Source organism: Drosophila miranda, assembly GCF_003369915.1.
Source record: "Drosophila miranda strain MSH22 chromosome Y unlocalized genomic scaffold, D.miranda_PacBio2.1 Contig_Y2_pilon, whole genome shotgun sequence".
NCBI lineage: Eukaryota > Metazoa > Arthropoda > Insecta > Diptera > Drosophilidae > Drosophila > Drosophila miranda.
This window is the reverse complement of record NW_022881614.1, coordinates 28,935,885-28,954,340: the sequence shown is the minus strand read 5'-3', so window position 1 is coordinate 28,954,340 and position 18,456 is coordinate 28,935,885. Positions and strand designations below refer to the sequence as shown.

At 44.7% G+C, this 18,456-nt stretch overlaps 1 protein-coding gene across 15 annotated transcripts in view; it reads left to right on the top strand.

The window, feature by feature from the left end:
• LOC117185934 (heterogeneous nuclear ribonucleoprotein L-like) overlaps positions 1-14,796 on the top strand; it is a 193,468-nt gene extending 178,672 nt beyond the window's left edge. For 14 of the 15 annotated variants that reach the window (XM_033398671.1, XM_033398670.1, XM_033398669.1 and 11 more), the window contains 5 exons: positions 4,764-4,945; positions 5,229-5,321; positions 11,883-12,164; positions 12,236-12,440; positions 14,008-14,796. In XM_033398671.1, the coding sequence (XP_033254562.1) occupies positions 4,764-4,945; positions 5,229-5,321; positions 11,883-12,164; positions 12,236-12,440; positions 14,008-14,144 (899 nt within the window). In that variant the 3' untranslated portion in view covers positions 14,145-14,796. Of the gene's footprint in view, positions 1-4,724; positions 4,946-5,228; positions 5,322-11,882; positions 12,165-12,235; positions 12,441-14,007 lie in introns of all 15 variants that reach the window. The other variant, XM_033398667.1, reaches the window with a different exon arrangement.
• The last annotated feature ends 3,660 nt before the right edge of the window (positions 14,797-18,456 follow it).

The following is an 18,456-nucleotide window of genomic DNA, read 5'->3' as shown; positions in this document are numbered from 1 at the left end:
GTGTGTGTGTTTGCATGCCATTAAAGAAAAGCTTCGAAATGTTGACCAATGCGATAATTAGGCGAGGCCAAGAGCAAACCTCAGACTGAGGCCAAGTCTGGGTCCGGCCAACGCCAGCTTCAATTTGCAAAGAACACACACACACAACAGCATGGGGGGTGTGTGTGATTATGAATTATATTATAAATCCTTATACACATGGCCTTATCGGTGCGCCGTTGTGGGCCCATGGCACACAGTGGCACACAACTTAAATGCCATTTGGCGTCTCTAATTATGTTAGAGACTATTGTTATACTAATTATACCTCCACCTCCACCTCATGCTCGTGCACGTGCTCGTGCTCGTGCTCGTGCTCGTCCCCGTTCTACTACTTGTCCTTGCCCGGCGTCAACGTTCTGCGTATTTGTTCTTCCTGGCAGTTATTCCTGTTGTCTGTTGCCTGTTTTTCGCCCATGTTTGCACTTGGCCATAACCCCAGGCCCAGACAGAGGGAAGCCGGAAAGAAGTGCCGCGCCCGCGCAGAAGGATGCAGAAGCACAGCACACAGCAATTACATGCGTTTGTATTATTCAAATCCGCCGTAAATGTAATTAAGCTCATGGGAATTAAGCGTAAATTTATTTGCAGCCGGCACCAGCACCCACTCCGGCCAGCAGTTCCGCAATCCTTTTCCCTCATTTTGCGCCTTGGCGGTTTCTGCTAACCCTGCTTATCGGGTCTCTAGGCTAATTTCTCCTACTAGAACGGGTTCGAGGAGTGTAGCTGGGGAGGGAGTGCGGAACGTATCGCATATAAATTGGCTCATTGCCCGGAGGTGGCTCTGCGCCACCCTGCGATTTCTTTCTGATAAGCAATGGCATTTCCTCTCCTGGATAAAGCGCATTGAATTTCAGTTTAGTTCTGGAAAAGTTTCTGAAAAACTGCACTGAAACCATCCGCTATCCTGCCCTGCCGCCTGAAAACTGCCAGTCAGATAGGGAGAGAGTTTGGGCGCATTAAAAACCAATCAGGCGCGTTGTCACATAATCAACCCACAGCTCATCAGACCAGACCCCTGCCCTACGCTTTTCCCTGGCATACAGCAGCGGCACTTTCCTCACACTCTTTTCCACCAGGAGCAGAGGGCGGGAGGGGAGGAAGGTTCGTTCTCGTTTCATGTCACATCCAGGGACAACTCTTTGTCAGCATAATAGTTTTGCTTATGAAAACAAATTCAATTTTGAAGCTGCTTATGGAAATGTTTATGCGAGACGTGAACGCCAACTGTTTGGGGGCCCATAGCCGGGAAGGATATTCCAGAGAACGTTGAGGAAAACTGCGATGGGGAAAATTAATGTCACATGACAGGACGGGGGCGCACGAGTCGCAAAAACAGCACTGCTGTTGCTGCTGTAGGAAGAAGGCAAGGGGTAGTTGGAGCTAGAGAGGGGCTTGGAGGCTGCACCAGTGCGAGTACGGACCAGGGCGTGGCCGTGCATGGCGCCCCAGATAAACGGTACAACAGCCCCGATGGGGGTTGTCATGACGCTTGGCATATTTTGCAGCTCGGTACAGTTTCGTTCTGCTGCTGCCGTTGCCGTTGCCGTCGCTGCTCCCCTTTGACGCAAACAAATTGAAAATCATTGAACAGAGATGGTGCATATGGGTGGATGGTGCGTGGGGAGGCGATGGGTTTAAAAGCTCGCCTAAGCAACTCTGCAACCGCTGAGGGATGCACTGCATTTTGTTGGCTTGTAAACAACCGAATATGTGGTGGAGGGGGCGGTTCACTGAAAGATATTGTCCCACACATTTAAGCAAATTGCAATTAAGGGGCACAGTGGAGGGTGAATTCAAAGGAATATACTGCTGCTTCCAGAGCCAGTTTTGTTTGTCCTGCTCAGTGGACCAGCGAAAGGCAACAGTTGATGCGGATCGCTTTCCCGTTCCAGTTCCCATCGGCTACGCCACAATGTATGCAACAATTTGCAGCACAAATACTTTGAGAGCCTGCCCCCCCCTTGCTGTCATTAAACGTCAAATATGCACGAGTATGTGTATGTATGTGGAGTGGGTTGGGGTTAGGGTTAGGCTACACCCACACACAGAGCTTTTATGGGTTTTTACAGGGAAATGGGTTCGGGGAAAGGGGTTCTTTGTTGGAGTTTTCTAAAAGTTTTCCCGTTTTCCTCTGAATTCCACAAATTGTTGGCTTTCAAACCCCAACATATACTCTCGGATGTATATGTCTTGGCGCTTGCGTTTGCGTTGGCATACGCTTTCACAACTTTCTCTAATTGCAAACCAACAAAGTGCTTAATTGTGGCACACATGTCCTTTAAGTAAGCCGCATGGAAACATTTCTATATGCAAATGGCGGCCACACACACTTAGCGCTCCATAAAACAGAACTAAACTCCGACTTCCGACTCGCACTCTCCCGTCCCGTGCCCGATGCGGCAGCACATAATCTAAAATAATTTGTGCGCACTGAAAATTTACACCTGCTCGGACTTGCCGCCATTCTGGGATGGTGTCGACGACGCCTTGCGTGCGAAACATTTTCCAGCAATTGCATGCAACAATTCCCGAAATGCTTAAACATTTTAGGCACGCTTCCGACACCGTCGTTCAGCCCAGGGCGAGAATTTTATTTTCTTCTTGTGCCTTGTGCCTTGTACCTTGTGCCACCTCCTGCCCCCCCGGGCGCTGGAGCTGGAGCTAGAACTGGAGCGTCGGACGGACCAGCTGAAAGGCGGAGGCGGAAGCTGGAGTTGTTGGCAGGTTCGCTTGGCTGGCGTCACGCATATGCCCCGTGTTGCAGCGGCAAATCAGCGAGGGCTGTGAATTTCAATTAATGCCAAAGCAGCAGGCAACGCCACCCACTTGAAATGAATGACTATGTCTGGCCCTGGGTCTGGGTCCGAATGGGCGGCTTCAGGCCATGGACACAATGTTGTTGGCCCTTGAAACTTATTACAGTTTATTCTGGCTGTTATTGACTCTCGGCCATCGCTCTGGAGGTGACACGGAGGACTAGCATGCATGTCAGAGCCAGAAGCAGAAAGGAGAACGGCCTAAGCAACATTTCATTCATTTGCCTGTCCGACCGCCGCCCGCCACCCTCCGACCAACAAACCGCTTGAACTTCATTGGGGATTATTTACTTGGGCAAAACTTTGCTGAATTGAAACGTGCCGATCCAACTTTTCGGGTGGCAAACGCTTTAAAATTTTCACCCAAATTCAAACGGATTAAGGGCGAGTGAAAAATTGCATCAATTTACGTTTGTTTGTGCCGTGTGCTCTCCCCTCCCCTCCGCCCTCCTGCGAAAAACAACTATGGAAAAGCTGAAAACTAACAAGCAACATAAAAATGGTTGCCTGTCGAAGTATTCGTCGCGAGTGGGCGTGTGGGTTGTGGATTTTTATGCAAATATTTTGTCAGGTAGCCCCAAAGTCCAAAAACAAACTAGCCGTGTCGGGGCTCGGATTCTCTGTTGCATAACCAGAGGAGAGTCAGAGCCAGAGCGAGAGACAGCGAGCGCTGCAACTAAATCAAATCAAAACAAGAAAAAACCCAGCTCTCTAGAATGGAGTCCTGGTGCAGCTCTGCTCTGCCATAACAAGACCATAACATGCAAATTCAGTTCCTGACGTGACTCTGTGGGACGCCTTTCCCAGCAGTCCCTCCCCCTCCAGCCGTTCCTGTGCGCGGCATTTACTTTGCTGTTTGCAACAGCTCTTGCCACATGTGCGACACTTTTAAAGTTAATTTAATGTCTTCCAGGGCTTCCGCCGCCATATTTTCCGCGACATTTTGTCAGTTTGTAGCCGTTTCCGCTTTAATTATAAGTGGGTTGTGTGTGGGAGATTTACCCGACTGCGGCTGTGGCTGTGGTTGCGCCTCTGCTGGAATGGGGCCCTGTCGATGGCTCTGACAGAAGTCGACGTTGCGGAAATGTTTATTGTTATTTCTGCACAGTGGGGCGAAAATTGGATTGTAGATCAACCAGGCGACTCTCGTTCAGTGCCAGAGCTATGGGCTATTTTCGGCCATTTCCGGTCTCCGCACACACAAACATAAACACAAATCCAATGCAGCCGCCATAAAGCAAAACAAAATGGCAGATCGAAGAAAAGCCCACACCAATTTGGTGGCGTATCCTCGTATTCGCTACATTTTTTCCCTCCCAGCCTAAAAATTCAATTAACTTACATAGCCAATAAGGAGGGGCAAAACCGCTTCGAAAACCCACCCAAAAGCTCATCTGACCACGGCCAAAAATATCAGACCCACACACACCCATGCCGCCGAGGCGGCTGGGCATCTCTGTGTGTCCTGTCTGTGAGCTCTGGCTCGTGGTTTTCGAGGTCTGGTTGGGTTTGGCATTAGAAGAACGCTTCAGAAGAACTACGACAGAATCATTATCGTGGCATGCAACAATAATAAACAAAACCAAAACAAAATCAAACGTAAATCCATCCATCCTTTTACGTTAAGTCTTAAAGTTAATTCTGGCTTAAATCCGAATACGTTTCCTTTTCTGTTTCGTTTCATTTTGTTGATTTGCCTAACGTTTATTGTTGTTGCATGCAATCGGTTGCAAAACTTACAATACAAATCAATGAACAAAAACGCAGTTGTACCACAACAACAACAGCAACATGCAACACCACAACAACAACAACACCACCACCAACAACAACAACCATATCATCACCACCAACACCATCAACTAGTTGCCCCAGCTCAATCGCACAATCTTTGTCAATTTAAAGAGCCACCGCTATTGGGACCAGGCGCCGCCTTCCCGCCATTCGGAGCCCCCGAATATCATCCCACTACTCCGGACAACTGGAAGGGCGCCTCCATCCATCCCACTGGACTCATGAAGGAGCCCACCGGCATGGTGCCCGGACGCAATGCTCCCGTCGCCTTCACACCTCAGGGACAGGCTCAGGTGAGTGCTCGCCGCCGGTGGCAGGAGGAAGTATGTACACTCACTCACACACACACACACACATTGGTGTCGAAGACAGCGTGCACCCCTGAAGTGGCACTTCCACGAATTGCATCACACGGATATTATTTGAATTTCCGGCAATCTCTGGGCGCACGCTGCCATCGAACGGAGCCGGATCAAAGCCGGATCCTCCCTGCCAGACACAATTTTAATTACCTTCCCGTTCTCTCCCGTTTTTTCCCTTTTTTCTTCTTTTTCTTCCTGGATGTCGCTGATGCAGGGCGCTGTCATGATGGTCTATGGCCTGGACCATAATACTTCGAACACGGATAAGCTCTTCAATTTGGTGTGCCTGTACGGCAACGTGGCCCGGGTAAGTCGGAATATACCTTTACTACGAAATACATGTAGTAGTTTAAGTTGCTTGATGGCAACGAGTAACATTTATTTGATAAGTATGTTGGACTTAAAATTATAACAGCTCCAAGTTTTACAAGTATGTTTGTGAATAATTATATGCGTGTACGTCTGATGCGTGGCTGAACTGACAACTTCCTTATCTCGAATAATGTTCGTATTCGATCTCTTTTCTTGTCTGGTTTCGACCTTGACATTACAGCTTGCAGCACGGTGTCCTGGTTGGCCACATTTGAAACAACAAAAATCATTTTTGGGACAATCTTTCCTCAAATGCGATTTGTCTCCACACTTAAAACATTTCCTAAAATTCTCTGCCATCGACCCTTTCACCGAACTCTCACTTTTATTACTCAGCGGCCAATTCTTACTCATCGGCTTGGATCCGCCTCTAGCTTTCTGGTAAACATCGATCTGAAATTCAAGCTCCTTTAAGTTTCTAGCTTGGTACAGCATTGCCTTACTTGCCCTAGCGTCTGGTATACCATCCACAAAATATTCGATTAAACTCTCATCATCTAGTTTAATTGGCTTGGCTATCTCCATTAACGCATACAAAAACTCATGCAACGACTCTCCTTTTTTCTGCTGGCGCTTTTGCAACATTCTATGTACTTCTACGGACGACAGTTTAACACTAAACTCATCCAACAGAGCTGCCTTCAACGAATTCCAGTTACGAATATCACGCAAACTACGAACGAAAGATTTTGCTGCACCAACTAACAACTGCTTGGCATAAATGAATAATTGTAATTGACTCCATTGAACAGTAGCTGCGCATTCTTCTAATTCCTCTATCCATTGATTGATGTCGGGGTTATTAGAACCAGAAAATTGTGACACACTACCTTCCACGTCTTTTAGCGTAAACCAAGATTTATACTCTGCCTGTCGCGTACCTGGTTGAACTGCTACGGTATCATCCACTGCTGTTACTACGGACTCATTCTCTGACTCTTCTTCATCCTCAACTGGAAAGCCGTGATGTATTAATAGTCTATCTTGCAAATCGCGCTTTCGTCCCGTCGTCTGCAACGCAAGCTCTCTTAACTTCTCTCGCAAATGTGCGACTCTCAGTGTCATTATCTCTTCAACTTGCATCGTGACGATTTAAATACAAAATAATTGATATTAGCTTATATCTAAGAAAATGTAATTAAATCAACTTAAACAACCTTATTACTGCTGGCCTGTTAACAATTTTCCAGTTAACATCGACTCCGAAAACGCCTTTAAAGTCGTCACTGTTAACGATCGCTTCTCTCTCTCTGTTAACGCTCACCTTACTATGGGTTTACCCTTGTTAACTCTCGCTTCTGCGCAGAACTTTCCAGACTCCAAATTTGACGCACACACACCACCACATCCAGATCTCGCTTGCCTGTCGATGTCGCTGTTGCCGTCCTCTCTTTGTTGCCTTGCCTTGCTCTCGCCGTTCGCCGATAACTCTTTGTCGCTTCCCGAATCGTCGCTGCTTCTGCTGTTACAAAATGAACTGCTGCTTGTCTTTTCTTGTAGTTGTAGTCTTCGTCCGACGCAGTGCAACACAACAACAATCAATGTTCTTTGATTCTTGCTGTTTGCTGCCGTCGTTTTGTCGCTTCTGCTTCCTTTGGAACGAACGCACTCAGATTGTCGTCTCTGTGCCGCTTGTCTCCTTGTAGCTCTAGCCTCTCAGACGCAATGCACAACAACAACAACGAAGGTTTTGATTCTTGCTGTGTTTGCTGCCGTCTGCCGTCGTTTTGTCGCTTCTGCTCTCTTTGGAACGAACGCGCTCAGATTGTCGTCTCTGTGCCGCTTGTCTCCTTGTAGCTCTAGCCTCTCAGACGCAATGCACAACAACAACAACGAAGGTTTTGATTCTTGCTGTGTTTGCTGCCGTCTGCCGTCGTTTTGTCGCTTCTGCTCTCTTTGGAACGAACGCGCTCAGATTGTCGTCTCTGTGCCGCTTGTCTCCTTGTAGCTCTAGCCTCTCAGACGCAATGCACAACAACAACAACGAAGGTTTTGATTCTTGCTGTGTTTGCTGCCGTCTGCCGTCGTTTTGTCGCTTCTGCTCTCTTTGGAACGAACGCGCTCAGATTGTCGTCTCTGTGCCGCATGTCTCCTTGTAGCTCTAGCCTCGTGTTCGCCAAAATTTCCAAATACACGCACAAATCTCACTTGCAAATGTTGTTGTCTTGGGCTTATCCCGGACGAGCCCCCAATTTGTAGTAGTTTAAGTTGCTTGATGGCAACGAGTAACATTTATTTGATAAGTATGTTGGACTTAAAATTATAACAGCTCCAAGTTTTACAAGTATGTTTGTGACTAATTATATGCGTGTACGTCTGATGCGTGGCTGAACTGACAACTGACTAATCTCTCTCTCTTGCTATCGGCTCTCTCAGAGCCGATTACTGCTCTATCCCGACGACACGACGAAAACACGACCGCTTCGTGTCTCTCTCTTTCCTTCGTTTCCTACATACATATATTACCGCGCAAGCGATGCAGTGATGTCCAACCCAAAAAAGAGTGAAACACAATGACAATACTCAATAGAGCAGAGCCTTTGATGATTTGATGACGGAGCGGATGGAGAACCGCAAGACACTTTTTGTGTCTGTGGTCCATTTGCAAATGCGCAAATAAAACGAAAGGCAATAAAAGGACGAGGCCAGGCCACCGCCTGGAGAGGCAATGGCACTAGCAGGGTACTGCTTCTGGCCAGCCGGATCGGCAGGGACATGTGTGTGTGGCATGCCTCGGGACAACAATCAGTGCAGCGTCATCAGCTTTATCTGAAGGCGGTATGGGGACGCGGGCTAAGTGCTAGGGATTGCTAGGGGTACTGGGGTACTGGGATCCTAAAGTCCGGCGGCTTTTCCTCCAACAATGCGAAAACGATTGGTAGTCGCTGTAAATCAAAACACGATGACGGCCAAAAAGGAATCCATTTAATAGCTTTGCCAAATGACAATTCAAAATGTTCTCATTGTGAGTCGAAAAGGAAGCCAAAAGGAATACTCGCTTGGGGAGCGTTTAGTGGAAAAATGGAGCGCCTTTGCCATGTGCCATGTGCCATGTGCCTGGCGGAATCCAACCCCCTACCCCCCGCCCGCCACTGACATCAAAGTCAAATGCTAAAAACTTTCTTGGGTTGTACCACTGCCACTGCCACTGCTTTCAGTTTATAGCTACTATAGCTTCCGCCCCTCCTTGTTTTTTTGCCAGAAGAGGGGATCTGGAGTGTGGGTGTGCGTCCTTTGACAATTGCGCTCACCAAGGACACACCGACGTGGGTTCTCTTCGTCGGTCCCCATTACATGTTTTGTTTTCTTTATGTCTGCGATAAAGCGAGTCAAGGCGACTGGGGACCACAGGAATGACTTTCACCAAACACTGAAGTGGCTGAGGGCAAAGCATTTTCGTAGCGGGGGTTTTTCAGTCAGAATTTCATATACATTCTAAATTCCATTCGACTCCAGAGAAAATCACCTTGAGAATGCCCGATCGAAGTCCTTATCTGGCGGACCTCGGCATTAGATAAATTATCCATGCAAATACTATGCCCACTCTCAAGACAGGGCTCTTCTCCGGCCATTATGTGTGGGGTGGGGGGGCGATAATTCAGGACACGGCCATTTAGCTCGGTTTATTTCTGGGCTCTGGCTCTGGCTCTGGCTCTGACACTTGACCTGGACTGGGTGGGCGAGGGAGTGGTGGAAATTTATTGCCAACTTCCTGTCCAAGACGGAAACTACTCATTAGCCATTAAAAATGATTATGCGCAAACATTATTCACTGGCCGGCTAAGCCGCAAACACATACATTTCTCTCCTGGTCTCTTTTCTCTGGCTTGTCTCTCGCCATTTCTGCCTCCCTCTCTCATCGCATCGATGCACCCACACAGAGTCGGTCCACCCACACGCCTCAGCAAGGGGGTGGGCCGCTGTCTCATTATAAAATCTGCGGCGTGTGTGTGAGGGTGGTCGCCCGCGTGTGTGTCGGTTTATGGTCCGACATGTTTGAATTGCGAATGATGAATTGATGGCCACTCGATCAAAGTGAGTTTCCTTCTCCTCTCTTTTGTCCGACCCCCGATGGGTCGGTGTTAATGGGAATGCCATGGGAAAGTATTCGGGATGAGACCTTCTGTAAATTAGGGATAGCGCCTAACCGAAGCCAGCATATCCTTACCCTTATATAAGCAGAGGAATTCATTTCGAATGGTGTTGGCTAAAAGAAAACATCCCTGCCATAGCGGATGTTGTAGCGACGCCAGAAAGTATTCGATTTCAAGAAGCGAAAGAGTCCTAACAGGGTTTGGCATTAACCTGCCGAAAAACGTAGGCCGTAGATGGAATTTCAACCTGTCGAAGCTTGGCAAGATAGCTGTCAAATGTGACAGACCAGACCCAGACCGAGACCCAGGTACGGCCATGGGCGGAGAAGGAGAGGCGACAAAATTGGATTGTGTTTGCATTTTGTGATTTACAATTTGATGGAGGCCTCTAGACGATGTGTATCGGGCGGGTGTATCGGTATTCCGCTGGTATTTGGAGCATATTCTTGAGGCCGTTGCCATTCGAGCTGAAGGAGCGGCAAGCTGGGTAATTATTTTTGGAGCTGGGCGATGAAGTCATCATCAAATTGATTTTCAGGTTAAATGGCATGACACAAATAGGTCGGTGCTGACAGGGCCAAAAGCTACGAAAGCAAAATCGAGGAAGTCTTTAAAGACGAACTCCCACACACACACACACACAACGCACCCAATTAAATGCGCATTAAAAAAACATTTGGATAGATTCTGGGGGGAAACGGAAGTGTAAATGGCGTTGGGGCTGGGGTTGAGGCTGATGGCGGGGCCAGAAGTCAGGCATCGCGGCTGGTTCCTCTAATGCCGACCAGCGCGTGAGCAATTAAATCAAATGGCAGAGCAGACACCATGCAACATTGCACAACAAAGCGATGGGGTCACCGGGGGAGCGGGTCGCATTTTAATTAACGCAACGCGGGGGTGGCAAAAGCAGCGCCAGGAGGGCCAGGAACGGGTGGCACCACGCAACAGCACAGCTCATTAGACACGCACAGAATGTTTGCCACCGCTGACCAGCAATGGACATCCAGGCATGAAGCTCTCTTTGATTTGCCCAGAGTCCTGGCAGTGGCCGTGGCTCTGGTCCTGATGTCCTGATGTACTGCTGTTTGCCTATGTGTGTTTGGTGTGTGTCTGTGTTAGCCTTCTGTTTGCATGTTTGTAATTTCATTATCCCTTTGTTTTTCCGGGACGCCGACTGGGAATGGGGGGGGCGAGTCCAGAGGCAATCTGCCCGCTTTCTGCTTGACTGATTTATGGTCTATATTTACTTTTATACATTGTTTTACTTTTATGATTCGTTTCGTTTCTCGCTTTTGTGTTTCGTGTTCGATAAGCCCCATTTGCGTTTTATATACTTTGGGCCATCCCTCTGTTCAGGCCTAAACTCGATTCGAGCGTATTTGTTTCGATTGCGACCCCTTGAGACTTGTAGCAGGCCTCACACATGAAACCACATTCGGGCATTTATTTAGTTTTAAATATTTACCAGTCGATTGGACTATTGACAATTAAAAAGGGGCCATGCAAACACATGATGTGATCTAGTTCTCAAGAATTAAACAATGCATGCAACTCTTAGCCAACAATAAAACATTTTAGTTGCACAACCAAAAGACGGCAGAGGGGGCTCCACCATTTTTATACCCGATACTCAAAATGAGTATTGGGGTATATTAGATTTGTGGTAAAAGTGGATGTGTGTAACGTCCAAAAGGAATCGTTTCCGACCCCATAAAGTATATATATTCTTGATCAGCATCAATAGCCGAGTCGATTGAGCCCTGTCTGTCTGTCCGTCTGTCCGTCCGTCCGTCCGTCTGTCCGTCCCCTTCAGCGGCTAGTGCTCAGCGTTATCCATATCTGACAGACTCCAACGAGAGTGTCGACTGACATCGAATATTTGTCAAGTAAAAATTACAGGCAATGAAAATATTTTCAGCTATTTCTGGCAATTGGGCACGTACGATAGAATTTGATGACCCAATAAGGGAGAGTCGGATATGACATAATGGTGTGGTGGTGGGGGGGGTGGACGGGCATCCCGCCCCAAACATATATGTAAGAGGGAAAGACCCCTCACAATGAGCGGAGAATTAAGGGCACCATTCTGTCATGTAATTGCATTTGAAAAAAAATTTTAAATTGAATTCAATGAAAGTGTATTGCTTGGAACGTAGCTTGGCTTAAACGAGGCAGGAACGGGGAGAGGGCAGCGACAAGAGTGGCAATTCAATCAGCCAGGGAGAAGCCATAGCCAAAGGTCAACTGTGGCACGGACGGAGAACACATGGGGGTGGGGTGCACACACGCTTATACACTATAATTGAATTTATTTGCATTGAGGTGACATCGCTTGCAGGGAGAAACTCGTTCCATATTGACGGAAATTTAACCTCACATACTCGTATTTCTCCACCTTGCAGATCAAGTTCTTAAAGACCAAAGAGGGCACAGCCATGGTCCAGATGGGCGATTCAGTGGCCGTTGAGCGTTGCGTACAGCACTTGAATAACATTCCCGTTGGAATTTTTGCTGGCGGCAAAATACAGATTGCTTTCTCCAAGCAAAACTTCCTATCCGAGGTGATCAACCCATTCTTGCTGCCGGATCACACACCCAGTTTCAAAGAGTATACTGGCTCCAAAAACAATCGTTTCCTATCGCCGGCCCAGGCCAGTAAGAATCGCATTCAACCACCGAGCAAGGTAAGACCCGCAATATACCTCCATATGTGCCCATATCGCAAACTCATTGATTCCCCTTTAATTCTCCACAGATCTTGCACTTCTTCAACACACCGCCCGGTCTGACCGCGGACCAGTTGATTGGAATCTTCAACATCAAGGATGTGCCCGCCACATCGGTGCGCCTGTTCCCCTTGAAGACCGAGCGCTCGTCGTCGGGACTGATCGAGTTCCCCAACATCTCGCAGGCGGTCCTGGCCATCATGAAGTGCAACCATCTGCCTATTGAGGGTAAAGGTGAGATAGTTTTGTGTTTAAGTGTTTTTTTAAAAGAAAGAAAGTCAAATTTATATGGCCACCCCAGAATCCAAAAGTTACACGAAATTTTTTTCATCAAAACCTCCAAAAACACGCCTCAATAAGTAGGCAACATGAATTTTTGTTTTATTTTGTACTCCTCTTTTAGTCCTTCACCTCCTGCTCGACAGTCAAAAGTTTTGCCAGCTATTTCGCATGGCCTTTTGACTTTCAACTGTTGTGCAGCCGCGTCCCCTCTACACCATCCCACCTCCACCCCAAGCCCCTGCTCCTGCCCCAGCCCCATTCCACGCAATGCAAACTTTTACCTTTCATGTTTCTTTGGCTGATTTCTGGCCAGCAAACTTTCCAGTTTCGTTGCCCGCGATGAAAATTTTAATTTTAATTTGGTCATTAAGTTAAACAATTCCAGTTGGCAGTTATTCATAAATGGGTCGCTCGCTGGAGGCGTTACTCCAACAATTAGTCCCGAGACCCGGGACGACCAATAAAAGTTTTCACATACAAATTTCACCAGCACCAGTTCCCGCATACGACTGGGGCTGCAGATTTGCCCCCGCCACTCTATCGTTTGTTATTAGCCTTGTATACATGGGCAATATAAATGTGGCAACATCATTTGACCGCAATGAAAATCAACTATGCCAAAGTCTTGCCCCGCCGGCCTTCTTCTGCCACTATCGGCTGTCTCTTCAAGCCCAGCCACCAGAAAATTGGTTCAGTCGAGTATGGGCTTGGCATTGGCATACATTTTCCAGTATTATCATTGTTTACACCTTGTGGGGAAAGCGCTTAGGAACATCTTGGTAGAGTGGCATTCCCTTTCGCATAATTTTGTCGATATCCTTGTTTGGTTATTTGCTGTTGACGCTGCTGCTGCTGCTCCGAGTGCCGCTCGAGTGCATCGCAAACAGTAATTAAAAGTGTAAATAATGCAAATACTCGTGCACGTATGCACACCCATGACTCACACCACACGCCGCACGCAATCGTACTGAAGCAAATGGGGAAATGCAAATGCAAATGGAAACGAGAGTGGAAATGCCGAGTGCAAACAAGGGACATTGCCTACTTTCAGGCAGCAGAATTATGCTGTGAGGTATTTGTGTGTGCATTGTGTAACAGTTTTCACATATGAGTGATTTCGATTCCATTGATATGCGGCATATATACTAATATTAGGCAGTGCTCCCACATATTGTATATTTGTGGGATCATAACTGCGGGCTGTGTACCCAACGACTTCAGGCCTTGATTGCATTGCATCGGTCAGGGCAGGGTTGAGGAGGCAGTTGGGGGTTAATTAATATATATTTCAGCCTATAATCACATTTCATTCAACCCTCCCTTCGATCCATCCATCCATCCGACCATCCATCCATTCGTGAAACACACAATCGAAGACTTCTCCAGCAAAATCAATGAAAAACTAAATTCAAGAATATACAACACTTATACACACCAAATCTAAATATATATGTGCTATAATCAATGTTTTTGTGAAGGAACCACATCGCTTTATATCTCTTTTATCCTTTCCACATAGGCACCAAATTCCCATTCATCATGAAGCTGTGCTTTTCTTCCTCCAAAAGCATGAACGGAGCCTGGAACAATGCGACCAACGAGGGCATGATCGAGAAGGAGAATGCGGTCGACTCCAAGGTGGACATCTACAATTGAGATTTGATAACGATTGTGTAAGCGAGGCCAACAACAACAGGCCCATCAAGAACACACTACACAACAACCAAGAAGCAGAGGGCATAAGACAACCAATACTACAAAAACTACAAAACTACAAAAATTATAAAACTACAACAAGAACATTCAGAGGTCTTATACACGCGACAACACTCCAGTGCCAGCAGTAAAGGGGAAAATGCTGAGGCATCCAATTGATTGATAAACTGAACTCAGAACCAGACAAATCCAACCAGAAGACCACGGGGGCGCAAACGCATGTACTTTTTTACGAGCCACTTACATAGAACAACTGAACTCATCTTCAATGATTCAGACACCCTTTATTTTTCGTCCTATGTATGGTACGGACTCGTTAAAAAGCCAACACGCTATGCACACTATATAGAATATTACAGGACATTACATGCGTTTGCGTGGCGACTGGAAAACAAATGAAAATGCTAATAGGGCTACAAAAAATGGAAGACGACGACTTTCTCACACAACAAAACGCAAGCCAGAAAGCACACTTACCATTTTTTGTACTGCTTCCTGTTTCTCACACTTGAATCCATTTTATCCAATTGTATGATATGTAACGTTTAACGAAACGATATAAACCGGAATAAAACAAAAATAATAAAATGAATGTTAAAATAATGAGATCCCCTGCCCGCGATCCCATGATCCGATCCCTCTCACAAACCTCCTATCCCACAGGCAGATATCTGTTTAGTTAATATCAAGATTTTGAAACGGAATACGGATACGGTTAAATATGCAACAAATAAAAAACATTTCCTTGAACAATATTTCGACAAGTATTCGGGCGTGAGAAAAAGTCTTAACAAAACTATTTATTGAGAGCGAAATAAATGTGTAAATTTAATCCAAAAATTTAGCATATTTAAATGAAATTTATTAATTTTAGTTATGAGAAAGGCAAACACTGCGCACTGCTGCTGCAGCACTTGCAGTTCATTTTAAATTTCTTACTTTAGCAAAAAGAATTAAAAAAGAATGGAAGAGAAAAGGAAAGGAAAGAAAACAAAGGAAAACCACAGAGGGAAGAGGAAAAACTTGCACAAGCCAATGTTTTAACTATTAACAAAACAAGAAAAGACAAGACGATAAACATAATTTTTGTGCTTAATTTACAAAGCTGAAAAAGGCATAAATTTATGTGTATGAGCTGTATTTGTATTTACATTAAAATTAATATTAATTTTACACTAAATGTAAAAAAACCTAAAAACAAAAACCAACAAACAAACAAAACAAAAACAAAAATATTAAACCTACCAGAAATTAAGTTAAGTGCAAGTGGGGAGACAGACATGCCAACCGCAGACATAAAACAAAAACGAGTGGGAACGTTGTGAGTTGCTGCGGACACCGCAACTCTACGGTTATACCCGATACGAAGTCAGTATGGCTCTCCTCCGGCAGACGCCGCTAATATTAAACGACACGACAAAGAGTGCGTGCGAGAGAGACAGAAAATCAGTCTGAGCGTGACGTCGGGCGCTGCGTAGCCAGTGCAAATTGATTTGTTCCTTTTGGGTATAAAAATGATCCGATCTGATCCAGATTCAGCAGTCTGATAGATATGGTCATTATCTATGATTCTGCGTTTTTAGTTTTCTCGAATCTGCAATATTGTGGATGCAACAGATTTTCGTCCTTTGTGGTGGCGGAAGGGGGTGGGGCGAAATTCTGAGATATACGTTTTATAGTGCGATCTAACAGAAGTGCGGATACCAAATTTGGTTACTCTAGCTTTAATAGTCTCTGAGATTTGTGGATGCCCCAGATTTTCGTCCTTTGCGGGGGCGGAAGGGGGTGTGGCGAAATTTGGACACGAAACGGTCAAGGTCCGATATCACAGGAGTGTGGATACCAAATTTGGTTGCTCTGGCTTTTATAGGTTCTGAGATCCTTGAACTCATATTTTGCAATTGGCAAAGCCGACCATGAAACCTGTGTGTTAGAGAGAGACAGAGCGAGAAAGAATGAAATTGTTTTCTGGATTCTGGCTATAATAATTATAAGATCTGGTTCAGATTTTGCACTCTAGAAGATATAGTCATCCTCTACGATTCTGCGTTTTTGGCTTTATCGTATCTTTTAAAATGTGGATGCCACAGATTTTCGTCCTTTGTGGGGGCGGAAGTGGGCGGGGCGAAGTTTTGAAATATTTTTGTAGCAGTGACATATCACAGAAATCTGGATCCAAAACATCGTTGCTCTAGCTCTTATAGTCTTTGAGCACTAGGCGCTGAAGGGGACGGACAGACGGACGGACGGACAGACGGACAGACAGACAGGGCTCAATCGACTCGGCTATTGATGCTGATCCAGAATATATATACTTTATGGGGTCGGAAACGATTCCTTCTGGACGTTACACACATGCACTTTTACCACAAATCTAATATACCCCAATACTCATTTTGAGTATCGGGTATAAAAAATGAACATATTTTTGAGGCGTTTTAAAGTAAGAGAAGAAAGAGTCAAACATTTCAGAACTCCAAGTAAAGTTAGCAAAAGCAGTGCGACAACGACGACGCGCAGAGGAGGATTAGGGCGTATTGCAAATGCGGATAATGGTAATGAAAATAACAGTAAAGAAAATGAAAGAAAGGAAAAGAAAAGAATTAATTAACGATATCAGCAATAAAGCAAAAGCAACAACACCATATCAAAGGCGTATGTTAAATTATCTATAATGACATTTAACTAAATATAAACCAGAAATTCTAATCTAATCGGTTCACCTACGTTTATCATTTTATCATTTCGAACCCGAACAGGCGGCAATGCGAGACCCGGTTAGTCTCAGCTGGCAGCGCCTGTCTGTACATTATACAGGGCGTTGTTCCATATATCCTAAATTCAAATCAACGAATACGAATACTTACACTATGCCACGGCCGCGAATCGAATTTCTTCAACACCCCCTTCCCGCACACTTCGCCAACCACATTCACCATTTATCATTTAGCATTCACCATTCACCGCTTGACGGAATCATTTGCTTCCATACAGATTGTGTTTCATCCATCATTAAACAACAATACAATCAAACTATGTGCAATTTGGGCTTTAAGCGAGACTTTATTTCCTTCTATTTATTTATTGCAACTCCCTCTCATTTCGAAATCTAGTTCGTGTTATTATTTCAAGTGTCTTTACAGTCTTAGTTATTATGTAAATTGTTTTTTAATCATTAATTGTACAATATTTTTGTAAAGATTAAGTATTATTGTACTTAATTTAAAATACGAACATGATTTATTGACAAGCTTAAATACAATAAAAAGAGAGAAAAAATTGCAAAACAAAAAGAAAATCTCGTTAATAATTAATTGATAAATATTAATTTTTAAGAACATAAAGCAACAACGATCTTGAAGCTCCTTATTAGGTAATAATCCAATCAATAAAAAATAAATTAATATTAAATATATAAAATATAAAATATAACAAACTATATATAACAAACTTGGTAGCTATATAATTTATAAACACACATCTGATAATATGGATTTTTAATTGTTAATAGTTTTATTCGGCTTCTCCCGAGAGGGAGTGTCTGTGCGTTTTATTTTTATTGCGTATTTTATTGCTTTTAATATCGTACATTTAGTTTGAAATAGCAAAACAAAATAAAAGATATATATTTAGCTGCTGTTTGCGAATGAAACGGCAACTATAGTTAAATATATATGTGTATATTGCATATATGTCCGTATATGATATATGTACTATATATGATTTGTTTTATTTAATATTTAAATTTTGTTGTTATTTTTTAACGCGTATCCTTTAAGCCCAGAGTTTGTAACATGCGCGCTCATTTTTTGATATAAATATATATGTAAAAGAATCTGGCAGTTGCATTTTTATTTTGATAACCACCACCGCTACAGAAGCGGTGACAGAAGAAGGTGACAAATAATTTGGTTAAAAACTGTAAAACACTCGCAATGCAGTTAAAGAAGAAAGTTAGAGTCATGGCATACCAAGACGCACATCCCTCACGCCCTTTTCCCTTCATTCACGAGCATTACGATCAGCGACTAAAGAAATATATCTATACCTAAACCAAAACCAAAAGATATGCCAAATAACTTAACGAGCTATCCTGAATTTTTAACATATCGAAATTTTGAAGAAGTTTTCAGAGAGAACGGCCCAAGTGGCAATTTTACACTTTAGGCATTATAAATGTTAAAAGGATAATCCAAGGTACCCAAACATTTTCCAATAATCAGGAAAATGGCAAACGAACATAATCCTTGCA